This window comes from Leptinotarsa decemlineata, unplaced genomic scaffold (assembly GCF_025532065.1).
Source record: "Leptinotarsa decemlineata unplaced genomic scaffold, Ldec_3_MD MMD2_tig00026299_RagTag_RagTag, whole genome shotgun sequence".
NCBI classification, from domain to species: Eukaryota; Metazoa; Arthropoda; class Insecta; order Coleoptera; family Chrysomelidae; genus Leptinotarsa; species Leptinotarsa decemlineata.
In genome coordinates this window covers 9,038,129-9,057,678 of record NW_027412676.1, presented here as the reverse complement: position 1 = coordinate 9,057,678, position 19,550 = coordinate 9,038,129, and the positions used below count along the sequence as shown (strand labels likewise).

The 19,550-nt window shown below is 37.1% G+C and overlaps 1 protein-coding gene across 5 annotated transcripts in view; it reads right to left on the bottom strand.

The window, feature by feature from the left end:
• The window catches only part of LOC111508449 (ADP-ribosylarginine hydrolase CG2909), a 31,076-nt gene that overhangs the window by 7,436 nt on the left and 4,090 nt on the right, over positions 1-19,550 (bottom strand). For 3 of the 5 annotated variants that reach the window (XM_074180545.1, XM_074180547.1, XM_074180546.1), the window contains exons 2-4: positions 17,803-18,863; positions 11,474-11,643; positions 6,812-7,902 (exon numbers count right to left, since the gene is read on the bottom strand). The exons of the other annotated variants lie outside the window; for them this stretch is intronic. In XM_074180545.1, the coding sequence (XP_074036646.1) occupies positions 7,652-7,902; positions 11,474-11,643; positions 17,803-18,839 (1,458 nt within the window). In that variant the 5' untranslated portion in view covers positions 18,840-18,863 and the 3' untranslated portion in view covers positions 6,812-7,651. Of the gene's footprint in view, positions 1-6,811; positions 7,903-11,473; positions 11,644-17,802; positions 18,864-19,550 lie in introns of those variants that run through there. 5 annotated transcript variants of the gene reach the window in all.

Sequence of the window (19,550 nt, the reverse complement as noted above, 5' to 3'; positions counted from 1 at the left end):
CTTCTCTGCATGGTCCGTGACCATGAGAGAGCAGGAATTGGAGCATTTCTCCTTAGGGCAGCTGCTCGAGCAGCTGATGAACTCGGTATAGTTTTCGACTCTGAACGGGGTGACTACAACTCTGTCACCGAGTTGGAACCCGTTCAGCAAAAAGCTCAGATAAAAGCCGCAGAGATCACCTTACTTCTGCAGAGACACAGGGATAAGCCGATGCATGGGGTCTTCTTCAATAACATTGAAGACCTTGGCTTATCAAAGCGCCTGACGTACGCTTTTCTCAGGTCGAGTGGGCTGAAGTCGGAAACTGAGGGGTTCATCATGGCTTGCCAGGATGGTGTCTTCAACACCTTAGTCTACCGCAGTCGCGTGATGGGTATAGAGGTTCCTGACACAAGATGCAGGGCCTGCCGCGAGGCGCCCGAGACCCTAATGCACTTGCTATCAGCATGTCCAGCATATGCGGTCTCGGCCTATATCCATCGACATAACGCGGCCCTAAGAGTGCTATATTACCATCTACGGCACTCTTACGGTATTGACGAGACACCGGTGTTGCCCTACGCTCCGGGGGATATTGAATCCGTTGTGGGGAACGAGAAGTGTCGAATTTATTGGAACTATTCGTTCCCCACCCTCAGGTTCATACAAGCTAATAAGCCTGATGTAGTCCTTCTCGACCACCAGACCAAAACGATATTTGTCGTGGAGTTTTCAGCTCCTGGCGAGACGAATATCGTCAGAAAAGAGGAGGAGAAACGGATAAAATATCGAGATTTTCTCTTCGAACTCCGCAGACTCTATCCAGATCACTCTGTCAGGATGGTCGTTCTGATTATTGGAGTCCTTGGTGGAATGATGTCTTCTCTACTCTCGAATCTCAAAATCATACCGGCTTGCCGCACTAAGGCAGAAATCTTAGCCGCACAGATGCAGAAGGCTGTCATTCTTGGCTCACTGCGTTTGCTCAGGGCACATGATTCTCGGACCCAATGATCACTTACCCCACGGTGTGGGGAGTGGTCATTGGTTGATTATGCTGGCGCGCCCTCCCGAATGTATCGGGGCTTCGGGGGATAGGGCCTGACCAGCGCACACTACGGTTAAAAAAAAAAAATAATAATAGGCACAAGGTCACCCATCTGTTTTATATGGATGATCTTAAACTTTATGCCTCTGGAGAGAAGGATCTCCATCAGTCCTTGAGGGTGGTGGAAGAGTACACGCATGCTATCGGTATGAAATTCGGGATAGACAAATGTGCAATGGTTCATCTCAAAAGAGGACGATGCGGGGACTACGGAGAGGATGTGCAGCTCGTAGATGGAAGCATCCTACACCATCTGGATGCCGGAGAGACGTATACTTACCTCGGGGTGGAACAACGCCACTCACAAGAGGTAACCGCAGTGAAAAACTCTCTCCGCGGCAAGTATCAGCACAAACTTCGACAGCTCTGGTCATTGGAACTGTCGGGGAAGAACAAAGTTGCTGCAACAAGCCTGCTGATCATTCCAATTTTACTCTACTCGTTTAAAGTAGTGAAGTGGACTCGGGAGGAGCTGTATCAACGCGACGTAAATACCCGAAAAATGATGCATCCCTATGGGAGTTTGCATTTAAAATCGTCCGTTCCACGGTTGTACTTCCCCCGACAACAGGGAGGCCATGAACTTTTGAGTTTGGAGTGTCTACATGACAGAATGGTACTTGATAGGTACAGCCTGTAAAGTCGTCAGTAGTTCGGATCCCGTCTCCGCATGGTCCGTGACCATGAGAGAGCAGGAAGTGGAGCATTTCTCTCTCTCGATAACTTCTGCGGAGACACAAGGATAAGCCATAACATTGGAGACCTTGGCTTATCAAAGTGCCTGACTTTTGCTTTTCTCAGGTCGAGTGGGCTGAAGTCGGAAACTGAGGGGTTCATCATGGCTTGCCAGGATGGTGTCTTCAACATCTTAGTCTACCGCAGTCGCGTGATGGGTATAGAGGTTCCTGACACAAGGTGCAGGGCCTGCCGCGAGGCGCCCGAGATCAGCATGTCCAGCATATGCGGTCTCGGCCTATATCCATCGACATAACGCGGCCCTAGGAGTGCTATATTACCATCTACGGCACTCTTACGGTATTGACGAGACACCGGTGTTGCCCTACGCTCCGGGGAATATTGAATCCGTTGTGGGGAACAAGAAGTGCCAAATTCATTGGAACTATTCGTTCCCCACCATCAGGCTCATACAAGCTGATAAGCCTGATGTAGTCCTTCTCGACCACCAGAGCAAAACGATATTTGTCGTGAAGGTTTCAGCTCCTGACGAGACGAATATCGTCAGAAAAAAGGAGGGAAAACGGATAAAATATCGAGATTTTCTCTTCGAACTCCGCAGACTCTATTCAGATCACTCTGTCAAGATGGTTGTTCTGATTTCTGGAGTCCTTAGTGGAATGATGTCCTCTCTACTCTCGAATCTTAAAATCATACCGGCTTGCCGTACTAAGGCAGAAATCTTAGCCGCACAGATGCAGAAGGCTGTCTTTCTTGGCACACTGCGCTTGCTCCGGGCACATGATTCTCGGACCCAATGATCACATACCCCACGGTGTGGGGAGTGGTCATTGGTTGATAATGCTGGCGCGCCCTACCGAATGTATCGGGGCTTGGGGGGATAGGGGCCACAGTTACTTTTGAAGTCAGTGAGTATAACATCCTGGGTTCTTTTCAAAATTTTTCGAGAGATGAGTGACTAAGGAGATAGGACAATAATTTGTTATATAATAGACGTGTTCTCTTTCTTAAATAGTGGAGTGGAATTGTTTTTTTGAAATCACAGGGAACACCTTCCTCCACACATCGGTTGAGAATATGAGTAAGGAAATCTAAAATGTAATCTGATATTGATTTTATATTTTCTGCTTTCAAATCATTACAACCCACTGCCTTTTATTTTTAAGCTAGAAAATTGTGATTTTAATTTCCGTCAGGTCAATTGGTTCAAAGAGGAAAGAATTAAAGATCGATGTTCTTTTTATTTCGTGATTTGTGTTGCTCGGAATCTTGCTAGCTAGAACTTCACCCGTTTCTACAGATGCTATATTGAATGTATTTGCAATTAGTGTTTTATCGGTTAAAATTTCATTGTTTGTGGGATGTTTCATTTCATCTGTAACAATTTTGTGTTTTTTGTCTTAGATATTTGTTGAGTGAAGTCACATAGCAATTTTTAATTATTTTGATTTTTGTCGACTTGTTTTTATAAAAGTTGAATTAAGTTTTTTTGATCAATGCTTGTTTCTGTAGTTTTTGTATTCTCAATTCTCAGTTTCGATTATTACCTCTTCATCTGCGCTGATTTTTTTGCTATCGAGGTGTAGTCGCTAGGAGCCAGATCTGTAGAAAACGGTGGATACGAAAGCAAATCGAAGCCCAATTCATGCAAGTTTGGCATCGTTTTCATTAATTTGTGACACGGTGCATTGTCTTGATGAAACAGCACTTTCTTTTTCTTCAAATGAGGCCGTTATTTTGCGATTTCGTTCTTCATCGCTCCCATAATGCTATGTAATAGTCGCTGTTGATGGTTTTTTCTTTTCAAGATGGTCGATGAATATTATACTATGCACATCCTAAAATACTGGTACCTTAACCTTGCTAGCCGACTGTTGCGCCTTTGCATGCTTTGGAGTTGCATCGTCCTCGGTGCTCATTTGACCTCGTTCAAACGTATCGAACCATTTCTCAACGGTTGATTTTCCTAGTACAAAGTCCGAATAATGTTTATCAAGCCAAACCTTGGCTTCAACGGTACTTTTTTTCGCCAAAAAGCAATGCTTTATCAACACACGAAAATTCCTTTCATCCATTTTCTTCAAACTAACTAAAGTTGCTCAAAATGTTCTATCCCACAAACTAATAGTCCGATAGCCGTGACACGTGTCCTTTGAAGGTTAGGGTAAACTAATGATCATAATGATTCAATACAAGTAGCGCCATTTGTGTGTTTGACTTCTTTGCTCAAGATAACTATCTAACCAGTTTAAAGCTTTTCCAGTTACACCATAATACTTCAGTTTATTGATTGAAGTTTTCCTATTAATTGTTTCAAAGGCACGCTTGAAATCTAGAAATATAGCGACAATATATTTCTAGATATATTTCTTATCGATACTTTTTTTCCACTCTGTGACTGTTAGTTGTAATGCTGTTTCGCATAAGTGATTCTTACGAAAACCAGACTGATTTTCGATGAATAAATTATTTTCATTAAAGTATGTAACTAGTTGTTCATATACTGCCAGTTTCAGTACTTTTTCGTATTCAGTATTTTGTCGAAACGTCGGTGAAATTAGAGATAATATCACATACACGGATCAAATACCCGGAAAAACCAGTTCAGCATATTCCTATCCGTGAAAACTTCAGATTTCATATTCAATACCTTAACGGGGAGATGAGGTCAACTAAGAAGAAGAAGAACGCAGGTAAAACTCAACAACGTTTAAATAGTAGGTAGTAGAGGGTTTATGGACTACTCTATTTCTGAACACATAACGAATACCATTTTACCATTATAGTAAGAAGTGAGTTGAGCAAGGTCAACAAATTTCTGAACACGTAACAGCACACCTTGATAATGACAAATGAGATTTTGTCGAAACGTCGGTGAAATTAGAGATAATATCACATACACGGATCAAATACCCGGAAAAACCAGTTCAGCATATTCCTATCCGTGAAAACTTCAGATTTCATATTCAATACCTTAACGGGGAGATGAGGTCAACTAAGAAGAAGAAGAACGCAGGTAAAACTCAACAACGTTTAAATAGTAGGTAGTAGAGGGTTTATGGACTACTCTATTTCTGAACACATAACGAATACCATTTTACCATTATAGTAAGAAGTGAGTTGAGCAAGGTCAACAAATTTCTGAACACGTAACAGCACACCTTGATAATGACAAATGAGATTTTGTCGAAACGTCGGTGAAATTAGAGATAATATCACATACACGGATCAAATACCCGGAAAAACCAGTTCAGCATATTCCTATCCGTGAAAACTTCAGATTTCATATTCAATACCTTAACGGGGAGATGAGGTCAACTAAGAAGAAGAAGAACGCAGGTAAAAACTCAACAACGTTTAAATAGTAGGTAGTAGAGGGTTTATGGACTACTCTATTTCTGAACACATAACGAATACCATTTTACCATTATAGTAAGAAGTGAGTTGAGCAAGGTCAACAAATTTCTGAACACGTAACAGCACACCTTGATAATGACAAATGAGATTTTGTCGAAACGTCGGTGAAATTAGAGATAATATCACATACACGGATCAAATACCCGGAAAAACCAGTTCAGCATATTCCTATCCGTGAAAACTTCAGATTTCATATTCAATACCTTAACGGGGAGATGAGGTCAACTAAGAAGAAGAAGAACGCAGGTAAAAACTCAACAACGTTTAAATAGTAGGTAGTAGAGGGTTTATGGACTACTCTATTTCTGAACACATAACGAATACCATTTTACCATTATAGTAAGAAGTGAGTTGAGCAAGGTCAACAAATTTCTGAACACGTAACAGCACACCTTGATAATGACAAATGAGATTTTGTCGAAACGTCGGTGAAATTAGAGATAATATCACATACACGGATCAAATACCCGGAAAAACCAGTTCAGCATATATATATATATATATATATATATATATATATATATATATATATATATATATATATATATATATATATATATATATATTTCAGCATTGCTAACATCTGGAATTGTCCTCGCTTCACTTAAAACTATCAGTGCTGGATTATAACTTACAATATTTAGAATAATATCAGCCTTATGAGCTACTAAACTTCCCACATTTACATAGACTATAGACAATATCCTGGTTACATTGTACATTCGGAACCACAGGTTTTTTCATCACTTCCATCGTGTCGTTCTACTATTGTAGGTATAGAGTAGAGAATCGTGCCGACAGCTGAATGGCCGCAGGGTCGCGGTCACAAACGATCCCCTTGGTGAATTGGGCGAAAACTTATTGTAATCAGCCTACCTCTGGTAATGCGGGGCTTTGCTAGAAATGACCAACTCGCCCCTTGCTACTCGTGGGAACACACATAAATGAAACAACAGAAACAACAAAAACCAATCCCGAGGCTGGACAGAAGTGCTTACTTCAATCTAAAGCGGTGGCTGGGTATGAACAGAAAGGTCCACCCCAATCTACCGCTTGGAATGAGGCTGGACATAGCAGATCACCTCCAACAGCAAGGGCACCTCCTGCGGCGGGCGGCAAGAGCTCCGCCTTGAATAAAGGCAAGGAACCGGCTGCCCCTGCAGGAAAGCTCCCTTACTTGTGCACCTCCACGGAGGGAACCCTAAGAAGGTTGAAGAAGCCGCGCAACGACAGTAATATCGCTGCACCTTCCAAAACCTTCGCGGTGGCCACCGTGAGACACCTCAAGGTTGCCAAAGAGAGTGTGTGTTTCGCGAGGCTTGGCCTACACCTGCCAATATAAAGGAGATATCTCCTAATGATCTGTTCACCTTCCTGGAAAGGACAGGATGGATGATGACCTAGGACCTAGGAGGACAACTCCTCCTGAGGATGTACAATTGGTCACATGTGGCCTAAGTGCTGTGAGTCTACACTCACCCTCCCTACTCTACAGATACAGAATATTATGGTTTTAATTTATATCTAGATAGTTTTACTTGTGATATTTGTATAATATTCAAATTTTGTAATCGTTTTCACTGTGGAAGGGCAAGAAGATTTGTAAAACAATTATTTTTATATAACAGTTTATTGGGTACATATCAAAATAGCAAAAACATATGAAAAATGAGAATTGAAACTTTCTCTGTTTTTATACCACTTGTATTTGTAACTAACGTTGCTGCAGTTTCGTCCTATAAGGCCATTTTCACACTAAAACATTAAACTAAAAATGATTGATTACATTAGCCGTTATATAACACCACTGTAGGTAATAACAGAGGTACCTAACTTGATTGAGTACCTGAATTTTGTTTACCTGTGATAATGTGGATACGCTAATTTGAAAACCGGTGAGAAAACTAGATCGATTTGATCATTTAACAGGTTGAATCCACAATGTTCAACCGCAATGAATTTCCAAGAATTCCAAATAATTGAGTTTGCAACCATTCCTTGCATGTGCAAAATTTCCGTATCGTTTAGATTCGGGAACTTGTGGTTGCATCCCAAGGAATGGTTTGAAAATGTCGAATCATTTTTAATTAGTCTGAAGGACCTTTCATGTTCAGCATACCGTTTTGAGAAATCTCGACCACATTGTCCCACGTGTCCCACTCAAGCTTATAAACTCCAGATTTCTCCAACTTGTCCACTTCATCTTTGGCATTGGGAAAGAAATCAGATAACCTGGCATGTGGTCTGAATGCCACTTCCACATTGATTCTCTGAAGAAACCCGTAATTGTTCTTTTACCAAAATGTGTTAGAGTTACCAGAGTTACAAATAAAAGTGGTAAAAAACATAGAAAGTTTCAATTCTCATTTTTCATGATGATTTTCTACCACGTAGTAACGGCTACATCCATCAATTATTACAAACAGATATTTTTGAATACATTGTAATACACTACGTTTTTTGGTCAGCTTTACTACATCTGATAAGATTTTGATATTCCTCAAAGGTCACAATTTGTCCCTCTTTAACAACTCTTAATTCATCAGCACACACCAAAGGATTGATATGAGGGTTATGAATTTCGGCAATTTGTGTTGAAGAAGCTGTGGCTGAATCACTGCTACCACTCAAATTTTCACACCAGTATTCATTACCAGGTAAGGCATTTCCATCCCAAGCATAGGAAACAACTAATAACTTGCCTGAAAAAAAAATCGGTTATTTTCTGAAAATATGTAGCTACAAGAAGTATGTTATATGTATATTTGAATTCCAAATTATATCGATTTTTATATCCAAATGAAAATTAATGAGAATACATCAAGGGGATGAATGAGGACTGGACAATATACGTGGACTTATGTACATAAATAAGGTGAAAGTTCAAATTTCGCGGCCTACGTTCATTCGATTTTTAATTTCAAGTTAATGACAAATTTGATTTTTTTCCCAAAAAGCTAATTTATCAAATGCAATAACTTTTTGCCCTTTCTACATTTGTATTTATTTGTAAATTAATTATTCTGATTATTTCATAGATCTGTAGAAGGTAACAATTCTAAATAATAAAAAACTATTTCAAATATTAATTGTCCTTCCCAAAATAAAATATCTTAACAAAATTAGTTTTCACCATATTTTAATTATCTTCTCATCATACAGAATATATCAATGGAACATTTATATTAATACCCCCAGTCCGACGCCTATTAATATTATCTTAAACGTAATATCAGAAAAAACATCGAGCGGTTCTTTTGGCGGTATTTTCGCATTCTTTGTCGGTGTTTTCGCGTTCTTTGTCGCATATCCCTATTTTAATGGCTCGTTAACGGCGTCCTCAAGGGATATAGAGGGGTAGTAGACATGTCTCAATGATTTTGTGGGTGAATTTCAGTGATATTTGCTTGAGACGACTATGTTGCTTTCTTTGATGTTGCGGCATGTTTGCATTCTTGAAATTCTTTTACTCTCAGCCAATACTGAACGAACTATAAATTGCTAAATTTTGACCAAAAAACTGTTGCATGAGCATGATCATCATTCAGGAATTGCTGAATGACGTCAACAGCGATCCAGATTTGCCATGACGAATCATGGATATATAGTCATTGAAACCAAACTCTATTGTCTCGATGCCCAGAAGTCCAGAAGAGCCAAATCCAAAAAAGCATGACGAGTTCGATCAAATGTCAAGGTTTTGGTCACTGTTTTCTTCGATTACCGCGGTGTAATGCATCAGGAGTTCTTGCCCCATGGTCGTACGGTTTTTAAAAAGTATTATCCTTTTCGTAGATAGTTCATTTTCTAAATTTGTTAAACTTTTTTTGTACACATTGTATTTTCTCTAACAAGAATTGTCAAGTTACTGTCATTGATATATTATTGATAAGTCATTTGTACTGAACTTTCTTTTGAATATATTTGAGTTTGTTTGTTGATCCATGTTTCATCCTACATTCGACGTATTCTGTCACCGGGTAGGTGAATTTCGAATATTTGACATTTGGCGACCGTGACAGGACACCGACTATGGAGAAGGTAGTGAAGGTACTAGCAGTGCAGCGAAGAACGTTCGACCAGGTTTTCAATGATATTTTGAACTTGTTCGGCCAAGAAAACTCTGACAAGATTGCCATATTCAGCAAAATTAATATTCTGCAGCAGAAAATCCAGGTACTGATGGATTTGCATAGACGACGAGTCTTCTGCGCGAGAGATTTTGGATAATCAGAGGGAGGAAATCAGTGAATTCCGCCGTTCCGATATGTCGCAGATTCAACTCCAGACGTATTGAGGTTCCAGCCATAGCACTTCTAGAAAATCGTGTGCGAGAAGCCAAAGTTTTTGAAGTCATCGGTGTAGATTTAGCCGGTACACTCTACATTCGAACTGGAGAGAAGGCTTGGATATGTCTATATACATGTGCCATTTATAGAGCTGTTCATTTAGAACTTCCATCATCACTGTCTACACATGTTTTCTTACAATCATTCAGAAGTTTTGTGGCTAGAAGAGGAAGACCATCGACTGTATACAGCGACAATGGCACATATTTTGTTGGTGCTGAAAATGCCTTTTCACAATTGGATTGGAAAATGACAACCGCTTACAGTACCACCGAGAGGATAACGTGGAAATTTAATCCTCCAACAGCTGCCTGGTGAGGTGGTTGGTGGAAGAGGTTAATCGGAATCACGAAGGATCTACTCAGAAAAGTTTTTGGAAAAGCCAGTCTGACATACAAGGCGTTATTCACGATACTTTGCGATCATGAATCAATACTGAATTCGAGACCCCTCACTTATATGCCCGAAGATAGCAAAGCATCTGAGATACACGATGAAGCTGAGAGATGATCTTCGTAGGAGATTTAGGAATGAAAATCTAGGTCAGCTGAAATTGTCATCGGAAAAACAGAAACAGGGAGAAATCAAAATTGGAGAAGTCGTTCTGATAGGAACCGACATACGCCTTTGGCGTTGTTCAAGAGCTGATACCTGGGAAAGATAGTAAAACAGGTCTGGTTAAATTGAAGACAACATAGGGAATAGTACTCAGGCCTCTAGTATATTCTTTAGAGATGAATTGTGCTGATGATTTGGACTAAGATATCAAATAGAGCAGTTTCTACAAAAGAGACCGAAAGTAAAGAAACTGAAGAAACACAAGAAAATGACAACGAGTGTTTCGAAAATCCTGAACTACTAAATATGGTAGAAATGTTAAACCTATTCAAAGAGTTTCTTCATAGCAATTTGAGTTGTTGGTGAACAAGGTTTCACAACTCAAGGTGGGAGAATGTCGCAGATAGTTCATTTTCTGAATTTGTTAAACTTTTTTTGTACACACTGTATTTTCTCTAACAAGAATTGTCAAGTTACTGTCATTGATATATGATTGATGAGTCAATTATATTGAACTTTCTTATGAATTAGGAATCACACGTTAAAAGGTAAGACCTCGTTAGTCCTTAGCTCGCACAAGTTTCTCAACTTCTGAGAGTTGTCGTTCGTATGGGGGCGGCAGCTGATTAACGGAAAAACAGATTTTAAAAAACAGATTTTTTTAATATATTTGAGTTTGTTAAGTACTTTCATAGTTTTCGATCCATATTTCGTCCTACATTCGATGTATTCAGTCACCGGGTAGGTGAATTTCGAATATTTAACAATCTTGAAGTTATGTGCCGCTTTCGAGATGCAATACAAAAAAAATGTCCGGTATTATAGAAAAACAATTCACGTCTTTTGCATCACGATAATGCACCTGCAACACCGTAATCATGCGTCAGCCACCGTATTCACCAGATTTGGCCCTCTACGACTTTTACCTGTTCCCAAGATTAAAGAGACCCATGAAAAGGCGACTGAGGAGATAAAAACCGAATCGCTGAGAAAACCCAAGGACATACCAAAAAGAGCATATCAGAACTGCTTTGAGGATTTGAAAAAACGCTGACATAAGTCTGAGGGGGACTACTTTGAAGGGGACAAAATAGAAATTGATGAATGAATAAATATTTCTTGAGAAAAATGAAAATTCACCTTATTTTTTTAACAGACATCGTAGAAATAGGCGTCTCTGCTAAAGTTTCGCGGTAATATTTTCAGCTTTGTTTGAATGTAGGCGTTAACAACGGTATTCCAATTTCTCGAGAAAGATCTGTTATTGCGTTGGTTATTTCTCAATTATTTTTTTTGGGGTTTTCAAAGAAACCAATTCACAAATTGTGAAACCACGTTATATCTTCTTAAAAATGTATTACATTACCTTCTGATACTTTTTCGTGAGGATTTCTCTTCAAAATATGGATGTTTATACCTCCTAGAGGATGGCCTTGTAATTTAAATACTTCACCATGTTTGTAATCTCCGCATTTGTCTTGATCAATATATGAAAAACAAATATCGCTCACTGAGTGTAGATTTGGGGCCAAAGCTCTGAAAATTGTTATAAATGCATTAAACTAATAGAGGTAATGGTTAAATTGAGTGCAGAAATTACTTATATCCAGGAATTGTCCTCGATATGAAAGCATGGAAACAACATGAAGATTGAGTTTGCATTCAACTTCTGATAGTTGTGGGGTAGATTCTCAGGAAAGCATTAAATTTTATCAATACTATTTTACTTCATATAAAAAAGCCATTGTGGCCCATAGATTAAAACGTTCACATCAACTACTAAAATGATGAAATGAACTCAAACCTCTAGTTTTCGGGGACCATGGCATCTAGCCAATTTGAGGTAAAAGCAAACTCAATATCTGGTCTCTATAAGAAATGATAAATTCCTCAATATTGAGTCGCGAATATTGGATACTCTTGGACATTTTTCAAGTTATTATATATGTGAACATTAAAACGTAACCTCAGTAGAATCCTAAAAGCATAGAGAGCATAGTTCGAACCAAGCTAGAATTATTTCAGGATTCTGAAGTCCATTCTGAAATAACTGATATTCAGCGACAACCCAGACAGTCCTACATGAAGTCTTGATAAATAAACCAAGAAGAGCCTCATCTCATCATCTGTATCGACGATAAAAGCCAACGTAGGTCCACAATCTAACCAGGGTCAAGTCAAAAAATCTTATTGTTTTTTAGAAGAGATTCTACACACCAGAGAGATAACTATCAACATCAGATCGAAAATTCTTCTCTTCTGAAAGAAGGGCCACATTCTCCAGTACCAACAGCAATACTATTGAAAGAGGTTGGTTGCAGAAAGTATCACCTGAATTGGACTTGGAAAGAGGACAGTAGAGATAGTTCTTGCTGGTTCTCCAGGAGATTTATTACAGATAAGTCTTGCCTGGAAAATTAATTACGTGTGCTGAGGGGGTGGCATTCAATTTTCACCATATGTACCAGCTGGATGAATATAGAGGCTGCCAATAACTTCTCAAAATGCTTCATTTGATGGATAAGAGTGATAGTTGAAAAGCAATGACAATACTGTCTTGGTTTAATTTAAAGTTTATTAATTAAATTGTTTCTTGTATATTTTTATTGAATCAATCTTTTCTCTATTATTTTGCTCTACCTACTTTTTTAATCAATTTCACTACTTTTGTACCATTAAGTGTTTTGGAACTAGATTTCATTCTTCCATGCTTCCATGGGAAGTTTAACAAATTTCAATTGTATATACAGTATCACCATGAAAGTGCGCCCCATATGGGAAACTTTTTTTTCGAAAAGTTTCAATGAAGTTCAACTATGGCACTTGTTTGTGCTTTAAATTTAACTTGAAATGATGCGGCCAACTGCGACCCACTGACGTTCAGTGTTTGTCAAATTCAACTTATTTTTTGAAAAAAATTGAAAAAGTACATTTCTAGATCGAATTTAACAAAAAGTTACTTGAAGAAGTTGTGTCTACGGCAATTTTATATCCATATGCCAAATTTTATGCAACTAGGATAAACCTTAACGTTTTGCTCATTTGTGACAGATATCCCTTTTATTTTAAAAAACAAGTTCGGTTAATTGTCATCAATTCATGTATACATAATAAACCCATCATGGAGTTTAACTTTTCTGATAAAATTTTACTTATACGAACATTTTTAGAGAGAAATTGAAAATGTGCTATAAAAATTTTAACATGACTGGTGCGAAGTTTCAATCACTTGGCTATTTTCTTAACAAACGTCAGTACCTTCAACTTTGAAAAAGCAGACACAACTCAAAAACTGCAATAAGTATTGATAAAATTACTAAAGCTGAAATTATATTGAAATTTCAATATTCAGTATTTACAGATTATCTATAAACACTAACTAGGGCGGTAAGGATACTTAATCAGGTTGAATAAAATTTTTAAGTAGGTCTTGACAAACAAAATGCAAGCTATGGTAGTGTCAAGTTGTTGATTTACTTGTCAAATTTTTAACAGTTATTGTTGCAATAATGTTGTCTCTTCAGGAAAGAATAGAAATAGTTTTAATATGTGGCTACCGGCAAGTAGCTAACATTTTTAATGAACGGCATCCAGGAAAAAATGTTCAACATACTCCAAGCACACTCCAAGTAAATATGATGAGGAGGCCGAACTTAACATTTGTTTAAAAGTTATTGAACACGGGCAAACGAGCGTAACCGATATTATAAAAAATACCGATTACAAGAGAGAAAGTGATAGAAAAATTTTTTTGATAAATAAATTTTGGCCTTACAAGCCAAAATTTATTAACACATTAAAAGAACGAGATTTTGATGTCCTTTTGGGGTTTTCATTCTGGTTTCAAGGAGACAGAGAAGAAAATGTAGAATTTCCGTATAAAATTTTATGGACAGATGAGGCAACGTTCTCTTCAAATGGAACAAAGTTCTCAAAATTGCCGATGGTAGGCCTAAGAAAATCCCAATTTCACAGTTGAATGTGGTGATCAGTATTCCTTTAAAACTAATGTATGGTGTGGGATACTTAACCACCAAATAATTGGGCCATTTTCCTTTAGGGAAAATTTATCATCCGTCGGTTATCTCAACCTTTCAATGAGGTAAGTGAAGTTTTAGATAATATGCCTTTAAATATTAAATCCTATGGTATCAACTTGATGGTGCACCAATACATCACACGGTTGCTGTAGAACAGTCCCTCCAACAAATGTTCAGAGGCATAGTTATTGGACGTAACTGGGAACATTATTGGCCACATAGATCACCCGACTTGGCGCCTTTAGACTTTTTCCTGTGGGGTTACCTGAAACAAAAAGTGTACCGAAGTAGACCATTTACTGACATACAACATCTGGAAAATACCATTCGCGAGTGCTGTGCAAATATAAATCCCGATTTATTAAAAATGCAGTTACAGATGTCAGTAGAAGGACCATAATTTGTATTGAACGTGGAGGACGACATACTGAAATGTAGGCTATAACTGTTTGACAACCTCATTTAGGTCAATGAGTAATTTTTTGTACCCATTTGTATTTTCTATAATATTATCGTTGTTTAAAATTTATAATAATAATAATAGTTCTATCGAAATTATTTGCATTTTTTTTAGTTGCCTCTGCTTTTTCGAAATCAAAGGTTTGTTTAAGAAAATAGCCAAGTGATTGAAACTTTGCACCAGTCATGTTAAAATTTTTATAGCACATTTTTAATTTCTCGCTAAAAATGTCAGCTACCCTCTATTCCTATAGGTCATGCAGTTCACATGAAGGAAACGTATATAAGTATGAAAACACTTCTCCAATCAATCAAATATGAACAACACAAGTGGCACATCTGTGGTGATCTGAAAGTCATTGCTATACTCCTAGGAATGCAATTAGGGTTCACCAAGTACTGTTGTTTTTTGTGTCTGTGGGACAGTCGGGATAGAAAATCTCACTATAAAAAAATGAACTGGCCTACACGAGACCTAAACCCTAATGAGAAAAATGTAGTTTACGAGCCTCTTGTAGATCCTAATGATGTTCTCCTTCCCCCATTACATATTAAGTTGGGACTAATGAAAAACTTTGTGAAGGCCATGGACCAGGAAGGACAAGCTTTTAAGTACTTGAGAGCAAAGTTTCCCAGGTTGAGTGATGCTAAAGTCAAGGAAGGCATCTTTATTGGGCCTCAAATCCGTGAAATCGTAAATGATCCTGCTTTTGACATGATTTTAACAGGAAATGAAAAGAGAGCCTGGGAAGCCTTTAAGGGGGTTGTACATGGGTTTTCAGGTAACAAAAGAGATGATAACTTCACAGTATTGGTTAAAGAGCTTCTTCAAGCTTACCACCAACTTGGATGCAACATGTCCTTAAAAATTCATTTTCTTCACTCTCGTCTTAATTTCTTCCCACAAAACTGTGGAGCTGTGAGTGACGAACATGGAGAAAGATTCCATCAAGACATTGCCTTAATGGAACAGAGATATCAGGGCCGTTGGAATGAAGCAATGCTTGCAGAATACTGCTGGTCTGTGTGTAGGGATGCTCCAGAAGTGTTTTATAAAAGACAAGCTAAACGACAGCGATCTTACAATGAATCGGATGGACTTAATTGAAATTTGGTGGTACAAACTTCTTTTACTTGTCAAAACACTAAGAATAATGTTTTTTTTTTATTAATTTTGTACTTAAAATATTCTAAAAGAAACATAACAATATTGTTTTATGTACTTTCACTTTTCACGTATAGTATAACTACTCTTCAAGATTAAGTACTGTGTATCTCAAAAACCAGAGCTAATAAAAATTTTTCATTGTTATTTTCGTTTTTATCACCCCAAAATTAGTAGAAATTGACTAATTTAGTGTAGGAAACATTCAAAAAATATTTTTTTGTTGTGTTGTGTAATTGTCTTGATGGGATTTTCTCAAATGGAAAATTCTGATTTGAATTTATGGTCTTTTAAATGTGCGTTTTCATGAAGTGTTTGAAAGAAGATATTATCCGAAAGCTTATATATAGCTTCAATCATATTAATCATCTAGAAATGTTATATTTGGTGACAGCGGCGGTTCTGGCGATTTTCTCAGTTTCTAAGTGTATACGGTTTTAGCTTGAAGTAAAAAATTACCTGAGGACCGTTAAATACAAACAAAAGGAACAAAAACTGAACGTGAAAACAAAAAAGGGAAATGTGAAAAGTTGTTCCAGCACTTTCGATGGCAACATGACCAACAAATGAAAACACAATGAAACAATTCTCGAAAATTGTATGTCATGATCAAACCAAAGACAAATCAACTTCCACAAAAAACTATCATAGCAGCTGAGGGAGTCCAAGTTGAAGCCCAGAAAGTTACTGAAAGGACTAGAGAGTTGGAAAGAGAGTAATCCAAGTTAAATGACCAGGTGAAATACAAGGTAAATAGTGAACTGAACACATAACTACTACGAGTTCGATAGAGGCTCAAATAAATGAACATTCGACAAACACAGGCCCATTTACCGAAAAAAGTTTTTGTTGAGACAACAAAATTTATTGATAGGAGTAATTTCTTCAATCATTGACTATCAATTTGCTGATGTCAGATTGAAGGATTTCCGTTTTAATAATGGAAAACAGTTCGTAAAAGTCATGGAAAAGCAAAATCTGGAACAGGCCGATCATGGTCAACTAAGGAATCAGGAAATTAGTCAAGAATCACAAAGAAACCATACAGAAATAGATTAATTTTCAAAAAATGGTTTGAAACAGGTGCCTTGCATACTTTAGTTAAACAACGTGATTTCAGGAAAATAAGAAATTAAGCGAGAATAACTTTTTGGATTGGGAAGCAATTGATTCGAATGACATGCTTTTGGGATACCTCAACAAAAAAATAAAAAAAGTGATTATCTGATCTCAGGAGAGAAGATACGAAATGTTTAGAAAATATTTCGAAAACTATTGTTTTTGTTCAATAACATGTATAATTTTGCTATGATTGCGTTAGCAGAGGGTGTTATTGAAATGGTTTGAAAAGTAAATGATTTTATTCAAAAATATTCAACAGTAGATGCTATTTGTCCTTCGTGTGAAGGAAATTGATGATATTATCGTAAGGATATCTTGGACTTTAAAGTTTATTTTTGCTTACTTTGAGAAACTCCCATTTGCATTGAGATTTGTAATGTTTTCTAAGTGAACGGTCAATGATTTTTCAAACCAGCCTAGCACAACAGATCTACATTTGTGACATGTTTTCTCATTAATTTGAAAACTCTATTGAAAATCAATTATAATTTCTGACATAGAATACTGCTAAACGTATTTTTTTAACCACACTGATCGGGCGGTAATCAATTTTTTGGCGTGAGTGGATAGTTTAACTTGTTGAATTAACTAATACTGTGATTGCGGGATAGATCCCTAATTCTCGGATAATTAGAATTTCACTCGTTTCGTCCAACCCGTGCTGTATAAATCATACGTAGAAAGGTAAGTTCTAGTTTAATATTTATCTCGCATACATTTTGACATTTATAGGTTTCCGTTTATATGGGGACAACATCTGTGATTAAGTAACTATTTTACTTCTCAAGCGGGGAATATCTTTAATGACATTATTTGGGGTACAATCGGGTGATATATTTTGAATTTAATGTATGGATATTGTTGTATGCGTTGGGCAAATATTCTCAGCCAAAAAATATGTGCACTTACAAAATTCTTTTAGCGAAAGTTTCCATATACACTTCTTCCTGGTGTGACGATATTTTCCAAACACCTAGTCCTAACCCCACAACATGAATGTAAGCAGTTTTATCCGCAGACTTAGCCCTATAATTCGCCTCTACCAATAAAGTGTCGATGGAAATAGTAAGTCTTTTATAGTAATAGTGATTGTCGAAAAGCAAATCATTCATTAAATTCCTGTATCTTTCATTGTCACTGTTTTTGAGTTCTAATGCTTCTTCATAATCCATACAAGTTTCTTCATAGAATTCAGAAAAAAGTTTGTGCACGCTGGCATTGATTTTAGTACCATAACCATTCACATTTGTATTTTGTGCTTCACTAAAAACAATTTCTTGATATTCCATTACGTTTCTTTTCTTCAATCTTGGACCTATCAGGCCAATTATTATGCCTTCTCTCGCAATGTCTTCCCTATTTTCCAAATGTTTACCAAAATTTGCTCTCTCCCCTAAATTCACAAAATAGGTGTAAGAACTGACAGACAAAAACACTGACAATTTCATTTCATCGTACGTTAAACATTTTTTCATAATCAATGGAGAGAATTCTTTATCAGTACCGACCAACTCCCAATTTCCCATTCCACATTTTTTATTCATGAGCAAGAATTTATCAGCCAAACCTATAAAAATTACGGCCCGTTTAAGAAGAAGCCTGTTGATGAAATCTTTGAGTGACATTTTTTCGTAGAGGGTTTTTTCTTTAGAAGATCCGCACTCTCTCTTGAATAGAAGGAATTTACAGTATAGTTCCAGAGCGTTTTCGTGAATAATTGGGTACACAGAATTTATATTTTTTTCTAGCATCTTCTTTTCTTCAATTTTTTTCAATGTTTTGCATCTGCCAGTATTGATGGGAAATTTCACTGGGAAGGCTTTACTTTTTTTAATTATGTCTTTGATAGTTTGTTGTCGTATTTTTTCAACTCTGCTTTCGCTCAAGAGCTTGTAAGTTTCATTACACCATTCAGGAGATTTTGGAGACCAATTTGGAGTTACCATGGTACAGTTTGTGTTGATGTATATCTATAAAATGTTTTATTGTAGATAAAATTACTAAAAAAAAACTGCGCAAAAATAAATGAATCATAGAAATGATGTAGGACAAACTGGAGAAAAATGAAAATATTGTGTTTTGTTATTAATATCGATGACCTGCCAGCTTTTGAAAAAATCTTCTGCTGCCTGCATATAAAAAATGTTGTGAAGTTATACAACTGATAACATCATATACAATTTCGAAGTAAGGTACCACACGCATATTGAAACCGAGTCAACACCAGCAAAGTCTCAAATCAACTGATATGATTTCAGAATAATTTGAGGATATGATCTTTCTCACCAACATAAGTAACATATTTTCAATGATTCGCCATAAATGCCGATAGGGAGGATTGAGCAAAGTTCCCATCCACTCACTGTACTTAAAAGAGGTCTGTGCACTGTACTTCTCCATAGTAAATTATCATCGGCTGAAAGGTACGAGTTACTTTTGCGACTAGATACGGTCAGAAGTATTCAAGCAGTATGTCGACTCCCAATATTAACCATGATGAGCAAATAATCTGAATCAGTCTACGACATATTATTACTATCAAGATTCTATTCGCAGATAAAGGAAGAAGCACTGTCTTAATGCAAAGAAAGGATACGTCAAAAAGATTGAAACGTTTTATATATGAATAAATGAATAGTAAAAATTACAAGCATTCA